General features: G+C 39.3%; 1 protein-coding gene across 1 annotated transcript; it reads right to left on the bottom strand.

Annotated features, from left to right (window-relative positions):
• Positions 1-13,123: 13,123 nt before the first annotated feature.
• On the bottom strand, positions 13,124-13,807 carry LOC113751988 (uncharacterized mitochondrial protein AtMg00860-like). The gene is made up of 2 exons (XM_027296132.1): positions 13,681-13,807; positions 13,124-13,341 (listed from the first exon to the last, which is right to left on the bottom strand). The coding sequence occupies exons 1-2, from the start codon at positions 13,805-13,807 to the stop codon at positions 13,124-13,126; spliced, it is 345 nt and encodes a 114-aa protein (XP_027151933.1).
• Between the last annotated feature and the right edge of the window lie 4,505 nt (positions 13,808-18,312).

The raw sequence follows: 18,312 nt of genomic DNA on the forward strand, positions 1-18,312 counted from the left end.
CAAATCAGTCCAAATACTACGTTTTTCCAAAACAGGGCAGTCCTCTTGTTTTAGTCACAACTCAATCAATTTAACTCAGAATGAGGCATGGTTTATGCCGTTGGAAAATACATTCATAGGGCTAAAATATCACAGAAGAAATCGTTTCCAAATTCGGCACCCATCTGGTTCAAAATCGGGCATCAAGTTGCTGCCTGAACACTTCATTCCAGATGAACAGAGCAACAGGACAGCGAACTTAAAACATTTGGTTCGGCTTGCTCACAAAGAATCAGAACGTCCATTATATACCAAATTAAAGCTAGGAATGTCTAGTTTCAAACGCCACCAACGGCACATGATTCCGACATCCGAGGACAGAGTTATAGCCGAAATACTAGCACTGGTCAGAATCATACGCGAACAGTTTTCCAGATTTGCTAGTTTCTAAAAAAAATTCATTTGCCCAACCAAACCTCATTATTTTTCAATGAAATTTTCCACACCTCTAATACATCATCTAAGCATCTAATATAAGCCATTAGATCGTTAAAAATTGGCCTTAAAATGGCCGAACATGGCAGGGGCAAAATCGGGAATTTTTGCTTCTTGTACCCAATGAAGTTTCTATCCATTACCCACCATTAATCCATCATTTTAACCACTAATCCAACAATATAACCACCATCAATCATCACATCAGCAACGACAACCCAAGTGTGGGAATACAAAGAGCCCACTTTCACATTTTTTTCACCATACACAAGCTAACCAATTGCATGCATGAACTTAACAAGGTAAGATAGCTTCCAAACTTCAAGTTTCCAAGAGTGGATCATCACTTACTTTGGGTTGGTGTTCAAGCAGAAATTTCGGCCCTCTAATGCACCAGAAAAACCGTGATTTCCAGCCCTTGTTTGCAGCTCAAAATGCTCCTCAAGTATCAAGCTAAGTGTGGTGCAAGTTTGGTTGAATTTGGAGAGGATTTGGGGTGGTTTTGAGTGAGATTTGTGAGCTGAAAATTTGAAGTAATGGAGTTAGAGAGAGAAGGGGGTTGGCCGGCTGTTAGGTGAGAGAAGATGGAGTGAATTTGATCTAAGTTGGCTTCTCAAAGAAGACTAAATGTGTGGTGAAAAATTGCTTCAAAGTCAACTCTCATAAGGGGCCGTTTGGCGCGATTACGGCTCGATTTTCTCGCGCGTTTGGTTCACTAGTGCACTAAACCTCTAATGCACTTATATTCATGTAAATATTATTCACTCTTAATTGTCCCGAAATAAGGGTCTAAAGTCCCTCAAATAAAGTCGCGCATGTGAAAACGCGTACCGTCAGTTTTAACGCTATAACGCGAAACTTTCGAAAAATTCTTGTAACGATTGCACTACTAACTATCACTTGAGTATTTATTCATAAGATTACCTATTTTAGGACCATTGTACAAGTCTCCAATATTCCAAGCTTATTGTGTTCCTACGATGAAAAATCTCCAAGCACTATTCACTATTTTTACTAAACGCGCTCCAGGAAATTAATTTTTGAAATAAGTCACTTTAAAAATATAATGAAGCTATATTTCCACGTAATTAGGTTCAATAGGTCTAGAAAATAATTCTCGGAATAAATGAACTAGTAAATAATTAAATAAGCTCAAAACAGGGTTTTAATAGGAGTTTTACGAGTCCTCATATGAGTCGAGTATTAACTTCTCAAATCTCCAATAAATTTGTATCCATGCGTCTTTTGGAAAACTATCCACGCTTGAGTAGTATATGCTCACTTAGAACTTATTCACCTTTAATTCTCGATTAACTTTTCTTAATCTGCTATTGTCCGTTCTTAATTTCCCCAGGATAATCATACTCTCAAATATAATATCACCTTGAAACACTCGTGTTCATTACTTCTCACCTAAACAATCCTCCGAAGATTGAAGTTGTTAACGAGACGCTTTAAAAGCATAATGAAGACATTATTCCATACGAATGGATTTAAAATGGTCGTAATAAATTATTTGGGGAAGATAGGTGGATAAATACTTAATTAAACCATTAATATTCGATAAAAATAAGAAATTTTTCGGGTTATCACAGTCTGTCTTTGGTGTCATTTGACTTCTGAAATTTTTGGGAGTCAATTGTGTTGTATTTGGTTTAGTTGTGTGATTATCTCATCGTTTATTACACAAAAAAAAAAAGAGGAAGGCTTTCTGGTCGGTGACTTGTTCCAAGTCGCGTAAACTGCAACTTTGGGAGTTGCCAAGTTCTGTCCGTGTCTCTTTGTCGAGTTGTGGTTGTTCCTAAGCCCCAACTTGTTCCGTTCTGAGTTGTTTTTTTCTAGGAGAATATTGGTACCTTGTTCTTGAATTTCGTAAGCAAAACTTCACGGTTTCTTGGAGCTTTTGAAGAGGTTTTTGATCCCCTGAAATCTGGAAATTTGCAGCAGTATTCCTGAAATTTTTTGTGTTTGGTTTATAACTCTTGATTGTTAAAGGTTGGTCGATACCTGGAGCTGAACCTTGACCGTTTGGGAACCAAAACCTAGCCTACTTGATTGCCAAAAAAAATCATCAAAATAGACCGCAACTAAACTCGGACAGACCTGGGACATTCTGGGTAACCTAAGCCCGTGTTCATCTAAAATTGCTGCTGTACAAACAAAAAAACAAAACAAACACAGCAAGCAAATTCGAAACAAGAGTGTCGTGAATACTTTTACTGAATTGGGGAACTCAAACAAGAAACTAGAACTTTGTTGGGAATCAATTTCAGGCTACATTGAGCCTATTCTACATTCAGAAATTCTGATCAACCACTTCTTGAGCTTCTTGAGTCTCTTGAACCTTGACAACTTGAGTCTTGTGTTTCTTGAACAACTTGAAGTACCCTCGAGCATCTGTAAAGGGTCTTCGAGGAGCTCTTGAACTTGTCTTGGGAGGTTCTTGGGTCACCCGAAGAAGGGGAGCCCATGGGGAAACCTGAGTATCACCGTGGGTTTACGTTATCATCTGGGTTGCTGTCCGTGCTCCTTGTGAGTCAGCAGCCAGAGGGAAGTTTATATCTTAGTTTTTGTGCAATCCTATGGCACTTGGGGAGAGGAACCTAGTCGGTTGAACATCTAAAAGAAAAAGGGAGATGAGACATCCGCTGTAAGGACTCCTAAACCTAACTGGTTTCCAAATCCAAGGAGTTCCAAATTCTTATTGCCTTCTGAATTGTAGCCCCACTTGTCCATATTGAGACCCAGGCTTTCCCGCACCTCTGTAAAACAAACAAACCCCAAATAGCTGCACCACACCTTGTTACCTAGACAGCCGCACTACAAACTAGTTTCCTAAGCAAAACCACCGCCCACTAGCACTTGTTTCCCCCTTCAGCTACAACACCTGTGAACAGATATCAATTGCTATCAAGGGCTAACACGACCCACCCTTGAGCATTCACACGGAACCAAAGCCCCATAAAATCACCAATCGAACCCAAGGCCGTAAACATTCCAAGAAAATCCAGCAAAGCAAAAGGACCATTTTCCTTGTCGGTTAGAGCTTTTGAGTGTCCTTCTTAATTTTTGTAGCTTTTGTGTCAAGTCTTTTCCCACTTTTTATTGTTGAATATATTTACCACTCCATTCTTAGTGTACTAATTTTGTTTTCCAAGAGAATCTCTACTCTGACGAACCTCAAATTCTAGTGTGAATTTGATTTTTTTAAAGCTAAATTTGAGCACTTGAGGAATTCTAATTTCGTCAAGGTGTTGCAAGGGGCTGTGAGAAAATTTTTTGGTGAGCTCATTAGAGTGATCTGAGTGACCATATACGAGTGTGAGAGTATACACTTAGGGAGTGAAGTGAAAAAAAAATTTTCTTTCCCTTTCCCTTTTTTTTGCTATTAACCCTTGCAGGTACACTCGAGACTCCATGTCTAGCAGAAACGAAGGAGTATCCCACCCCATGGACTATAAAAAGATGATGGAGAAAATGGAAAGACGTTTCCAACGCATGCTAGAACCAATTCAAGATGAATTGCTGTAACTCCGAGTGTCTGAAACACCAAGAACTTATAAGTCCACGCGAAGGTGAAGGGACGTGGAGGAGTCCGATGGTTCCAATCATGATGATGACGACGAGGAACCTCGTTTTCGACCAAGACAAAGGAACCAAACTGGACCTACCGATGTGTTCAAGGGGATCAAAATGAAAATCCCTGAATTCAAAGCACGGTCCGATCCCGAGGCCTTTCTCGAATGGTTATCCAAGATCGAAATGGTCTTTTCTTGCCAAAACTACACTGAGATGCAAAAGGTGCAGTTGGCAACCATGGAATTCATCGAGTAGGCTGTGGTTTGGTGGGACCAAATCAAGAAGTCTAGAAAGAGAAATGGACTACCCGAGCTCATTCCATGACCCGAGCTTCGAGCCATAATGCACAGTCGATTTGTTCCTTGACACTATACTAGGGATTTGTACCACCGATTACAAATCCTAGTCCAAGGCAACCGGAGTGTGGATGAGTCCCATAAGGAGATGGAGATCCTGATGGTCAGAGCAGATGTACAAGAAGATCCCGAGGCCACCATGGCTAAATTCTTGAGCGGGTTACGACCCGATATTGCTGAACGAGTGGAACTTCAACATTATATGGAGATGCATGAGCTTGTAGACAAGGCCATTAAGGTCGAGCAAAGGCTCAAGAGGAGGGGTACTACTCGATCGAATTACGGCAATACCACCTACTCTACCAACCACCCATTCCAACCAAGGAATGATTCTCGGCCTTCGCCAAATGCTCCTACACCAAAACCGAGATTCGAGGGAGGTAAGGTGGACAATTCTAGTGTTGGTAAGCCACCCTCTTCTACTTCAAAATTTGAGGAGCCTAGGGCACAAACTAGAGTTCATGATACTCGATGCTTCAAATGCCAAGGTAGAGGCCATATTGCTAGTCAATGTCCCAATCAAAGGACTATGATTATGATGCAAAATGGCGAGATCGTGAGTGAGGACGAAACCGAGTACGAAGGCATGCCACCTCTTGAAGGAGGTAGTGATGGTGAATCGCCAAATGAAGAGGAGTTTAGTGTACCGGAGGGTCATTTTGGGACTGCAGTGGTTGCAAAGAGAGTATTAACTGCACGTGTCAAGGAGGACGAGCTTCAACGGGAGAACATCTTTTACACCAGGTGCTTCATCAACCAGCACTTTGCAGTGTGATTATTGATAGTGAGAGCTGCACAAATGTAGCTAGTTCACTCATGGTGGACAACTTGAAACTACCTACAAGGGATCACCCGCGACCATACAAACTCCAATGGCTCAACAACTCTGGGAAGGTTCAAGTAACCAAACAGGTTCTTATATCCTTCCAAATTCATAAGTATTTTGATGATGTATTATGTGATATAGTTCCTATGCAGAGTAGTCACATTATACTAGGTAGGCCGTGGCAGTTTGACAGGCAGGTAACTTTTGATGGTGTGACTAACAAGTATAGATTCTTGTACAATAGTAAGAAAGTCACCCTAACTCCCCGTTCCCCAAAACAAGTGCATGAAGATCAATTAAAATTGCAACAGGAGTATGAGAAGTATTGTGCAAAAAAGAAAGAAAATGTGAGCGCCGAGGCAAAAAGAAAGAGGAAAAAGGCTATAGATAGTTCGGCAAGTGAGGTAAAATCCGAGAAAAAATGAATGCTCCTGATAAAAACTAAGAAAGTGAGAAAGTTAATGAGAGATGAGCAGCCGCTTCTTATGCTTGTCAGCAAAGAAGTAGCTCTGAATGTGCATGAACTTGATACTGACATACCTCTTGAGGTTAAATCTCTTTTGCAGGAATATGCTGATATCTTCCCCGAGAACGTACCAAGTAGATTGCCACCACTTATAGGCATTGAGTATCAAATTGATTTCATCCCTGGGGCTTCATTGCCAAACCGACCAGCTTACAAGAGCAGAGCAACCCGGAGGAGACTAAGGAGTTGCAAAGGCAAGTGGATGAGTTGCTTGGCAAAGGATGGGCACGTGAGAGCTTAAGCCCATGTGCTGTCCCAGTCATTTTAGTGCCCAAGAAAGACGGTACGTGGAGAATGTGCACCGATTGTAGGGCTATGAATGCCATCATGGTAAAGTATCGCCACTCTATACCTCACTTAAATGACATGCTTGATGAGTTACATGGGACTGTGTTCTTTACCAAAATTGATCTCAAAAGTGGGTACCATTAAATTAGGATTAAGGAGGGGGATGAATGGAAACCTGCCTTCAAGACTAAGTATGGATTGTTTGAGTGGTTAGTGATGCCTTTTGGGCTAATTACTGCACCTAGTACCTTCATGAGGTTAATGAATCATGTTTTACGTCCATTCTTAGGAAAATTTGTGGTAGTTTATTTTGACGATATCCTAATTTATAGCAAGTCTTATGATGAACACCTAGAGCATATTAGGGCTGTTATGGATGTACTTCAAAGAGAGAAGCTCTATGCCAATCTCAAGAAGTACAATTTTAGTACTAACGAACTTATGTTCCTAGGGTTTGTTATAAGTGTGTAGGGAATGAAGGTGGATGATCAAAAGGTGAAAGCTATTCAAGAGTGGCCAACACCAAGGTCTGTGGGCGATGTTCGAAACTTCCATGGCCTTACGGGTTTCTATAGGAGGTTCGTGAGAGACTTTAGCACCGTTGTTACCCCCTTGACGGAGTTGATCAAGAAGAATGAGAACTTCCATTGGAGAGAATCTCAAGAACAGGCTTTTCGCGCTTTAAAGCACAAACTCACATATGCACCTGTACTTGTTTTACCTGACTTTTCTAAGACATTTGAAATTGATTGTGATGCTTTAGGTATTGGAGTTGGAGCTGTGTTGAACCAAGGGGGGAGGCCTATTGCCTACTTTAGTGAGAAACTCAGTGGGGCTGTGCTGAACTACTCCACTTATGATGAAGAGATGTATGCCCTCATTCAAGCACTACAAGTGTGGCAGCACTACTTAAGGGCTAAGGAATTCGTGATACATACTGATCATGAGTCCTTTAAATACCTTAAGGCCCAGTACAACTTGAGCAAGAAGCATGCAAGGTGGATTGCATTCGTGGAGTCCTTTCCGTACATGATTAAATACAAGGTTAGTAAGTCTAATGTGATTGCGGATGCATTCTCATGAAGGTACTCTCTAATCACTTCTTTAGATGCTAAGTTATTGGGATTTGAGCTAATTAAAGAACTCTATGCACAAGATAGTGACTTCGGTAAACTTTACACTTCTTGCAAACACACCGGGCAAGATAAGTTCTTCATGTCCGCTGGTTACTTGTTTTGCGCCAATCGGCTTTGCATCCCACATGGATCAATTCGTGAACTCTTGGTGAGGGAATCCCATTCGGGTGGATTTATGGAGCACTTTGGGGTTGATAAGACTCTTGCCATTCTGCAGGAACATTTTTACTGGCCCCACATGAGGAGAGACATGGCACGGGTGGTGGACCGCTACCTAGCGTGTAAGAGAGCTAAATCCAAGGTGCACCCTTATGGCCTTTACACCCCATTACCTATTTCTAATGCACCTTGGGTTGATATTTCTATGGATTTTATACTCGGTTTGCCTAGATCCAAGTATGGCCATGACTCCATTTACGTGGTAGTTGATAGGTTCTCTAAGATGGCACTTCATTACTTGTCATAAAACGGATGATGCATCTCATATTGCTAGCTTGTTCTTTAAGAAGATTGTGAGATTGCATGGCATTCCTAGGACCATTGTATCTGATAGAGATGTCAAATTTATGAGTTATTTTTGGAAAACACTCTGAACTAAGTTAGGCACCAAATTGCTATTCTCTACTGCTAGTCACCCCCAAACCGATGGTCAAACTGAGGTAGTGAATCGTACATTAGGTACCTTGTTGCGTGCCATCATCAAAAAGAACTTGCGAACATGGGAGGAGTGTTTACCTTATGTTGAGTTTACTTATAATCGGGCTGTCCATTTTACTACTAGGTTCTCACCATTTGAATGTGTTTATGATTTTAATCCCCTAACGCCTCTTGATCTAATGCCATTACCTAGTAATGAGCGCACACACTTGGATGGTAAGAAACGTGCAGAGTTTGTTAAGCAGCTGCATGAGAAGGTTAGGACCAACATTGAGAGGAGAACCGCTCAGTATGTCAAGCAGGCTAACAAAGGTCGCCAAAAGTTGATTTTCGAACCCGGCGATTGGGTGTGGTTGCACATGCGCAAGGAACGTTTCCCTGTTCAAAGGAGAAACAAATTACAACCACGGGGTGATAGACCTTTTCAAGTGTTGGAGCGCATCAATGACAACACCTACAAACTTGATCTTTCTGGTGAGTATGGAGTTAGTGCTACATTTAATGTTTCTGACTTAGCTCCTTTTGATGCAGATGACGCTTTTGATTTGAGGGCAAATCCTTCTCAAGAGGAGGGGAAGATAGCATCATAGTACGGGATACGCCAACAACGGCTCGGGTGATCGAGGAGCTGAGGATTGCGTGCAAGTTCCAAGTGGATCCATTACTAGGGTTCGCGCAAAAAGACTTCGTGAGCAACTCAATGTACTTGTTCAGGCCATACACAAGTCCTTTGAGGGATTCATACACCCTAGTGAAGGTGATCGAGGTCCGGTATTAACCATTGAAGCTATACGCGAGTTTTAGGGTTTTGCCAAACCCTAGTTTCCATTTTAGTAGTTCGTTTATTTCCTCAATAATTTGATTAGCTTGAATAATTGGCTAAAGTGCATGTTGCACATAGAATCGCTAAGGGTAGGATTGCTATTTTGTTCATCATTATTTGTTAAGGTGGGCTGCCTAGGAAGGAAAGCCTGCATGAGGGCCTATCCGTCAGGGGTTGATCCGGTAGCTTCCGTTTCCGTTTCCGTCACTTATTAGGGCCCATATCAGCCGCACCTTTAGTTCCTTTTCCTTACTAGATTAGGGTTTTACTTGTAGCCTATATAAGGCACCACATTACGTCAATAAAAGGGCAGACACTTTTATAAAAAAAAAAAGGAGATGATTTTCTCCATAGCTTTCGAGCATCTCTTGAACAATTTAGAGTTATACTCTAGTGTTTTTGTTCGGCTTATCAATTCAAGAATCGCACTTGAATTGTGGCGCCTTCTACACTTGCCTGAGGTTCGCTAATTCGTTTGATTATGGGTTGAGATAGTATCAATAGGTTCGTAGTCACGGGGATTAGAGGGGTCGTAGGGTTTCCGCTGCTACCGTTTCTTATATCCAAAGTCAAATCCAACAAGCGATCTTGGGTCGCGAATCTTCTTCACCAACGAGATTCGTATCAGTAGTAAGGCTATTATAAAGGAATAAATTCCAAATAAAAGGAAATTTTTAAGAAAATATGAGGAATTTTACAAGTCCTCACATTATGTACTTTATCACATCGTCCGAATTGGATCCTAAACCCTTGGCAAGTTGACCTAGCCGAACCAGTTATGGATTAATCGATTAGGTCAGCCACCTTGGGCAATTGTAAGGTATACTCAAGTTTTACCTTGAAGTTTGGAGACTATTGAACTATTTAACAAATATTGGGGATTGTTTATTGTTTGGAGGTTATAAGGGGAAGGAAGTGGCAGAGTGAGTAGAATCTGTATCCTTTAAATTAACTGATTACTTTGATTGAAATTGATATCTTGAATTGCTATGTTTAGTGAATGTTTTATATGGCTTATTGGTTACTTGTCCCGTTTGAACCTCATTAAACTCTAACTCAACCCCTTAGTTTTGTTTTCCTTACAGGAGTTGAAGTTGGAAGAAGCATCGAGTAGAGATAGATGGTTTTGGGAGATCCGATTTGTATCTCAGTGTTAAAACTTGTATTTTATTTCTTTTAATGGACAAATTTATATTCTAATCTAGTTGTGATGTACTTAAGAATGAATGTTTGAATGTTTAATGGGAAATGTTATCTCTCAAATTGACGTGAGTGAGTGAAACCTAACGAGAGTTAGGCAAGCGGTCCACTAACCCTTAGGATACGCCCTAGCGAGAGGTGGGATCACCACAGGTAATATCCGCCTTAAGGGTTAGGTGGGGGTCGCCATAGCCGCGCTTTCTAGTTGACACAATTTGATGGTCAAGAACATCTCATTGCTTCACATAAGCATGTAGGAGGTGGAAGAGCAGCCTTAGAAGGCCTATATGCTAAATCATCTAAATGACTATCATAGGCAGTCAAATATTCAATATTGAACATGTTGCTAATCCCTATATCCTCAGGCAACTCAAGAGCATAAGCATTTGAGCTGATTTTCTTGAGCATCTTGAAAGAACCTACACTTCGTGAATGTAGCTTCTTGTAGACACCCTTAGGATACCTTTCTGGCCGAATACGAATCATAACTTCATCCCCTTCTTCAAATTCTGCAAATTTCTTCTTCAAATCTGCATGTGCCCTATACCTTTCATTACTGATAGCAATCCGATGTTGAAATTTATCATGTATATCCAAAATATGCTTAGAAAAGCCTCAGTTTTAGCACTTGGACGAGTGCTACCTAGTAATGAAAGTAAATCAATTGGTTTGCAAGGTTTATTTCCTATTACAGTCTCAAAAGGACTATAATCAGTTGATCGATTCACTGAACTATTGTACGCAAATTCTGCTATTGGTAGAATTTTATTACAAATGGAAACATGATCACCAACCAAACACCGAAGTAGATCACCAGAGCTGCGATTAACAACTTCTGTCTGACCATCCGTTTGTGGGTGGAAAGAAGGAGATAAGTTGAGTTTTGTGTGCAGCATCTTCCACAAAGTCTGCCAAAAATAACTCATAAACTTCACATCCATGTCTAAAACTATAGGCCCCGTTTGGAAGGTGAGTTTTTTGGATGTTTGTATAAAACTTTACTGTAGATTACTGTAGAAGTTGTAAGAAAAATTTTTGGGATGAAAAACTTTAGGATGAAAAATTTTTAGGATGAAAATTTTTTATTGTAGATTTCTTTCTTTTTCTTTTTCTTTTTTTTTTTTCTTTCCTTTCTTTTTCTTCTTCTTTTCCCCTCCTCCGGCACCTCTGCCTCTGACGTAAAAGAACCAGCAGCAGCCATGGGAAAATTTTTTGCCTAGCTTTTTCTCTCCTCCTTTTCTCCCTCTCCCTCTCCTTCTCCCTCTCTCCCTATCCTCCCTCTCCCCGTTGCCCTCCGAAGCCGGAATAGGTGAAGCCATGAATTTTTTTTTTTTGGCTTTTTCTCTCCCCACTCTCCTCCCCCTTTCCCGCCACCCTCCCCTCCCCTTAGTTGCGATATGGTCGCCTAGTAGCCTGCAACTTTTTTCCCCTTCCCTTCCCCTCTTCTCCTTCTCCCTTTCCCTCTCTCCCTCTCCTCTCCTCTCCTCCTTGCAGTCCAACTTGTATTAGAACTTGTAGCCATGGAATTTTTTTTTTTAGCTTTTTCTCTCCCCCTCTCCTCCCCTCCCCCACCACCCTCCCCCTCCCGCATTACAGAAGAATTGAGGAATTGCGAGCACACTTCAATGTTGCAGTTGCTTCTGTTTCAGCAGGATCAAATACATGACAGAATGGTAAAGGTCCAACTCATGATGGACCTGATCGACTTACAAAGATCCGTACTCAATTTAAAACCTTTCTGTCAGAGGTATACTCTATTTCATGTTGTTCAGAAAAGGCATGATCTTCTAAGACAATAGCTTCATAGTTCTCTCACATTTGTTGCCATGCAGTTGGGTCAGAAGGAATTCTAGCCTAAGCTGCCCGCTAGCTGTGATCTGGTCACGCTCTCCCCCTCCTCTTTTGCGACCAGATCGCAGCTAGCTGGAGAGGAAGGGTGGTAGGGAAGGGAGAGGGGAAGAGGGAAGGGGAGAAGAGGGGGTGAGGAAGAGAGAGAGAAAAAAAAAGGAAGGCCGGCACTGACTCCAGTGCCGGAATAGGTGTCGGCGCCGGGAACGGTGGTGGAGGTGGTGGCTGGCAACCAATGATGTGGTGGGTTGGGTGAGGGAGGAAAAAGAAGAAAAGTTGAAGGGAAATTTTTTGTGTATTAGATTTGAAGTGTGTAGGTTAAAAACTTTGATAAGTTTTTTGGGATTCCTATAGCAAAAGTTGTTTAAAAACTAGTATTATACAAACTTGTAAAAAACTTGAGGTTCCAAATAGGCCCATAGTTATTGGTAGTCCATGATGTCTAATTACCTCTTTGAAGAAAATCTTAGCAATATGGACAGCATCTGAAGTCTTAGCACATGAGAGAAAGTAAGCCATTTTCAAAAATCTATCCACAACTACTAGTATAGAATCATAACCTTGCAATGTTCTTAGTAGTCCAAGCATAAAATCCATGCTCAAATCCTGCCACGGTTCATGTGGAATGGGTAGTGGCATGTAAAGACTAGTATTTTTCTTTCGCCCTTTGGCCAACTGACAAACTCGGCATCTAGCAATAGTCTTGCTGACATCACGTCTTATACTTGGCCAATAGAAACGATCTTGTACCATGGCAATTGTCTTTGTCACGCCCAATGTGTCCAGCAACACCCCCACCATGTAATTCCCAATTCAACTCATCCTTAAGTGAAGTACTTGGAAAACAAAGTAAAGTCCCCTTGAAAAGATAGTCATCAAGCATGGAAAAACCAGCATATTCTGCTTGTTTATTAACTATTAAATCCTCATAAATGACTTTGAAATATCTACAACGAGGATAATCTTGTTTAAGTGAATCAAAACCAACCACTTGAACAACCATAGTAGTAAGAATAAGATGCACACGACTAAGTGCATCAGCCACCTTATTCTCAACACTTGCCTTGTGTTTTGATAACAAAATTGTATTGTTGTAGGAAAGAAACCCATTTGCCATGCCGATGACTCCAATTCTTATGAGAATTTATATATTTGAGGGTTTCATGATTAAAATATAGCACAAATTCCTTATAAATAAGATAATAATGCCAATGGCGAATAGATTGAATAATAGCATAAAATTCCTTGTCATGAGTATTTCTGCTTTGCCTTATTTACCTTTTCACTAAAATAAGCAATAGGGTGACCTTCTTGACTTAGAACTCCATCAATCCCAACATGAGAACCATTACATGTGACCTCAAACACCCTAGAAAAATTTGGTGGCCTAAGCACTGAAGCTTCGGTCATTCACTTCTTCAATTCCTCAAAAGTCTTAGTTGTAACTCTTGTCCATTGAAACTGTCCTGCTTTCATGCAATCAATGATAGGAGCCATAATAGAGCTAAACCCCTTTATAAATCGCCTGTAGAATGAAGCTAGTCGATGGAAACTGCGAACCTCCTTCAAATTAGTAGGAACCAGCCAATCTACAATTGCCTTCACCTTTTCTGAATCAGCAGCTATCCCTTCATTTGAAATGACAAAACCCAAAAAAAACAGCACTAGGAGCCATGAAAGTACACTTCTTTAAGTTGATGTAGAGCTTTTCTTGACAAATAACTCTTATTACTTGTTGAAGATGATTAATGTGCCCCTCTTTGTTCTTGCTATAAATTAAAATATTATCTAAATAGACAACCAAAAAATGGCCAATAAAAGATTGAAATACCTGTGTCATGATCTTCATAAAGGTGCTGGGAGCATTAGAGATGCCAAGCAGCATCACTAACCACTCGTAGAGATCATCCTTCGTCTTAAAGGCTATTTTCCATTCATCATCCGGACAAATTCTGATTTGATAGTACCTCTTTTGTAAGTCAATTTTATGTCGATAGTTGAACCAGCCATCATATCAATCATATCATCAAGTCTTGGTATTGGAAACCTATACTTGGTTGTTATCTTGTTGATTGCACAGCTGTCTACACACATTCTCTAGGTTCCGTTTTTCTTTAGAGTCAATAAAGCCGGCACTGCACAAGGACTTAGGCTAAATTGAAAATGTCCTTTGTCCAAGAGCTCATCCATTTGTCTTTTAAGTTCAGCAGATTCACTCGCGTTCATGTGATAGGCAGGCAAGTTTGGGAGTTAAGAACTTGGTATGAAATTTATTGCATGCTAGATATCACGCATTGGTGGTAGCCCTGTGGTAAATCATCTAGAGCTATATCAGAAAAATCGGACAGTAGCTTGACAATTTTTAGAGATGCTTCTTTTGAGTTGACTGCTAAAATTTTCACCTCTTTGAAGACTAATACCATGATAACTCCTTACTCCTTGCTCTCCCTTTCAAATTGCTTCTTGCTTAAAATCTGAAGAGGCTTCTTGTTTGGTTGATTTTTTTTTCATGAAACTTCTTCATAGTTTCAGCACTCATAGGTTTTAAGACAATCTGCTAGTCATTAAACTTGAATTAATAAGTATTCGACTTCCCATTATGATTCACATCTTGATCATATAGCCAAGGTCGACCAAGTATGGGAAATAGTCTTTGGAATAATGTCACACCATATAGAATCACTACAAGGTCCATGTTTAATGGACACCAAGCAATGTCTAGTTATCGAAATAGAGCAACCGTTGATCCAAGCAGCCTTGTAAGGTTCAAGATTTGGCTCCCTAGGCAACTTTAATCACTGAATGGTAGACTTTGAAACCAAGTTCGTGCTATTGCCACCATCAATAATGAGCTTTCTAGCCTCTTGTCCGCAACAAACTAAGGTCTGAAAGATTGAAGTTCTTCGCTAGTCTACTTTTTGTGACTTCGGTGCACTGAGGATACACCTCACAATCGAGAGATAAGACATGTCTTCTTCTTCCTTTTCCAAATCATCAACATTAAGTCATGCCAACTCAATCAAATAATCACCACCTTCATCCTCCTCGACCTCTAGATTTTCGTTATCTCCGAAATCGGCACCAATGAGCAAGTTTCTCTTGTTCAGGCACTCCTATGCCATGTGTCCCTTCAAACCACACTTGAAACACCCATCTTTGTTCTTGTTTCTTTCATCAATTGTGGAAGCCTTAGTTTTGTCTCTGTAGGCTTGGAAGTTGCTTGAGTTGCTACTGATTTATATGGCTTGCCATTTGCAGCAAATCTTTTAGGAACTATCTCTCGGCCTTGAGTATTGAATTTCTTCTTAATTAGTGGCTGCTGCAGGCTCTTTTCAAATCTAAGTGCTGCTTGGAATGCATTATCAACCGTGTAGATATCATGTCCCATCAATTCTTTGCAAATTTCAGGTTTCAAACCCAACTTAAATCTGGATAAAACTTGTGCTGAACTTTCTATTCCTTCGCAGCGAATTTTCAGCTCTTCAAACTTGTTCATATACTCAGCAACTGTCATTCCTTCTTGCCTTAAGCTATTCATATCATCAAAAAGATCAGCTTCATAATGTAGAGGAATGTACTTTCTCTTCAAACGCAGCTTCATCTCTTCCCACGTCAAGTCTAGTTGTCCAGCAAGTTGAAAATCATGCTCGACTCCTATCCACCACACTTGGGCTTGTCCAACAAGTTTCATTATAGCAAACTTAACTTTTCTCTCATCAGTCATATCATACCAATCAAAATATCATTTCAAAGTAGCAAGCCAATCAGAAAAAATCTTTGGATCAATTCTTCCATCAAAATCAGGAATATCAATGCTTACCTTTTTTGTGATGTCTCCTATGAAATCATAAGAGTCTTGTCTCCCTTGCCTTATCGATTGAACAATCTCATCAGCCATATCAAGAAGAGTAGCTCGTGGCCTTCCAAAAGATTGATTTAATTTATTTTCACTCCTACCAGATTGATTCTCGGTTGTGTCTTCAGGCTGTTCGGGATGCTCTTGTTCCTTTCCATTGATTTTGACCCCAGATCCGGACCCACCATTGCCTTTAGATTCAGGAATTTGCTGTTGTTCAGTATTAAAAACTTTGTCTTCTAACACTGCAACCCTCTCCAAGAAAAGATTAATGATCTTATCCTGTTCCTTGTCTGTGTATCAACCCCTAAAATTTAACACACTTTCTTGTCGTCATGGGAAAACCTTGCTCTGATGCCAAAAATTGACACAACACGAATACTTAGTTGGCACAACAACTTGGTAGACAAGCCCAGATAGTGAATTTCACTTGAATTTAAAACAAAAACTTGGAATAAGATGAGAAAATATACTTAAGAAGATGAAAAAACTGATTAGTAATTCTAGAAATTACTCCTAACAATCTTTTGGCATTACACCTAAAGTTAGGATATATCACACAACCCTAAGAAAAGATGTTGGGTCTGCAGAAAAATTTTATTAATGATAAAAATCTGACTTCTCTTCGTGGAGAGGTAGTTATTTATAGATACTAGAACAAAGTCAACTCCAATCCTAATTAGAACTCCTAACTAGAATAGAATTCTAGTAGAAAATTAGAAAACTAAACTTTCTTATTCCTGATAAAAAATAAAATACTAATTACCAAAATAATTATTAAAGAAAAAATTACCATAAACATAAAATTCTTGCAACTAATTAAATTACTAAAATACTCCTACTGGTGAAAATCAGAAAACAAACTCCATAGGATTCAAACCAACTCCCAAGTTAGTTCCTTGTCATCAAAAGCATGCCAAATTAATGTTTGGGCATTTGACACATCCTTTTTACGCCTTCTATAAATTTTAGTGGATTTTTGCCACTTATCTCTATCAGTAGACTAGCCATCCTTCCCAAGGTGTTGTTCCATTGGCTCTATTGCCTTCTTGATGCATGTTATTGTAATTAGGCAAAGTAGAAGTGCACAGAAAACAAATCAGTTACAAAAAAAAAAAAGAAAAACTATAAGCAATTCAATATCACTATGTTCTTCATGTTCTCCAATTTCATCTAATTTGCAAGTAAAATGTATATCTTTTCTTAAATATGCATATTAAGTCTTTTCACAAACTATAAGAATTGTAAAATTTTCTTACTAGGCTCAATTGATAAACCAAATGCAATCAGCAACTATGCCAGCATAATTACTAGCAATTTTGTATGCGCGCTCCATCATTGTAGATGAGTGAAAACATTTTCCAGAAAATATTTTTGGAATTTTCGGTGTTTGGTTGCAGATAGGTTCGGGAAAATTTTTTTCTAGTGCAAAATGTTTTACACCGTCTTGTGTAAAATGACTTATGAAAAAGAGCTACTAAAGTTAATTATAAGCATCAACATTCAAGTTATAATTTTCCATATGATATTTCAATCAATGATGAGGATGTTAGAGTTGAAGTAATTTTTGTTAACATATTAATAATGTAGTCTTTATTAGTATGATTTGTGATTGGATTCTAGGAATTGATCAAATTTTTTGGGGTTAGAAGGATTTGGGTTGGGATGGAAAATCCAATGAGGATATGGGTGGAGTGGTGGTAGTTGGCAGAAGTAAAACTAGAAATCTTGAAAGGAGTAGTCTTGTATTGTTGGGTTTTACTGTGACGGAACATTTTTATAAGAGTGCAGCAAGCAAACAACAGAAAATGAAGGGAAAATCAACTTTTTTCCAGTAGAATGATTTTCATTGAAGTTTTACAATTGAACCAGAAAAACTCTAGTTGTCAAGAACAAATTTCACTGACATATACCCTTAGGTGAGTATTAGAGCTAAAAACCACAAGGACAACACTTGAATTGATTTTGACTTGTGATGATTGTGGATAAATAACTCAGTACTCTGGTACTTTTATTTGCATGTGCTGTTTTCTTTCAAAGTGTTAAACTGTTTTGTTTCAAAGTGTTAAACTGTATGCCTTTTAATTTGGTGGGTCTTTTCCTATTCCTTCTATAATTATATAATTCTAGGAATTCAGACTTGATAGTAAAAATATAATTGGAAAGCTTTGTAACTAATGCATGTATTACTTTGAGCACATGCTCAAGGGTAGGGATTGTTTTGATGATAGTTTGATTTCTCTTTGGCTCAATGTCATATATTCCTTCCTCTTCTACTCAATAACTACATGAACTCTTATTGTGAGCAATTGATGAAGTTCTTGTGATTCTATGTGTTTTTCTCCTCTCTATTAATCTTTTCTTGCCTTTTAAAGGATTTTAATTTCTTCAAATAGAAAGAAAAGAGCCAAACCAAATACTTGGTTAATTGGTCAATTGTTAGGAGACGTAACTCGCTACTCCCTGGTGAACTTTTTGAAAGTCTAGCAAAAGCTTTCTTAAGTTAATACTTTATGTTCTTGTCTGTACATACAAGGAAAAAGCAAAAGTTAGGCTGGATAAAAAAGAAGCAATCTCACCTAAGGCTCATGTAATACATTTGGTGGATGAACATCACGATTCTAAGAGTCATTCAAGTTTGGTGGATGAATCTCACCTAAGGAACTTTCCAAACATTGTTGTTCTCAATTGACTCATCACCATCATAATCTAGTTATCTGAGTCACTATCATCATTATTATCA

The sequence above is a fragment of the Coffea eugenioides genome, chromosome 11, assembly GCF_003713205.1.
Source record: "Coffea eugenioides isolate CCC68of chromosome 11, Ceug_1.0, whole genome shotgun sequence".
NCBI lineage: Eukaryota > Viridiplantae > Streptophyta > Magnoliopsida > Gentianales > Rubiaceae > Coffea > Coffea eugenioides.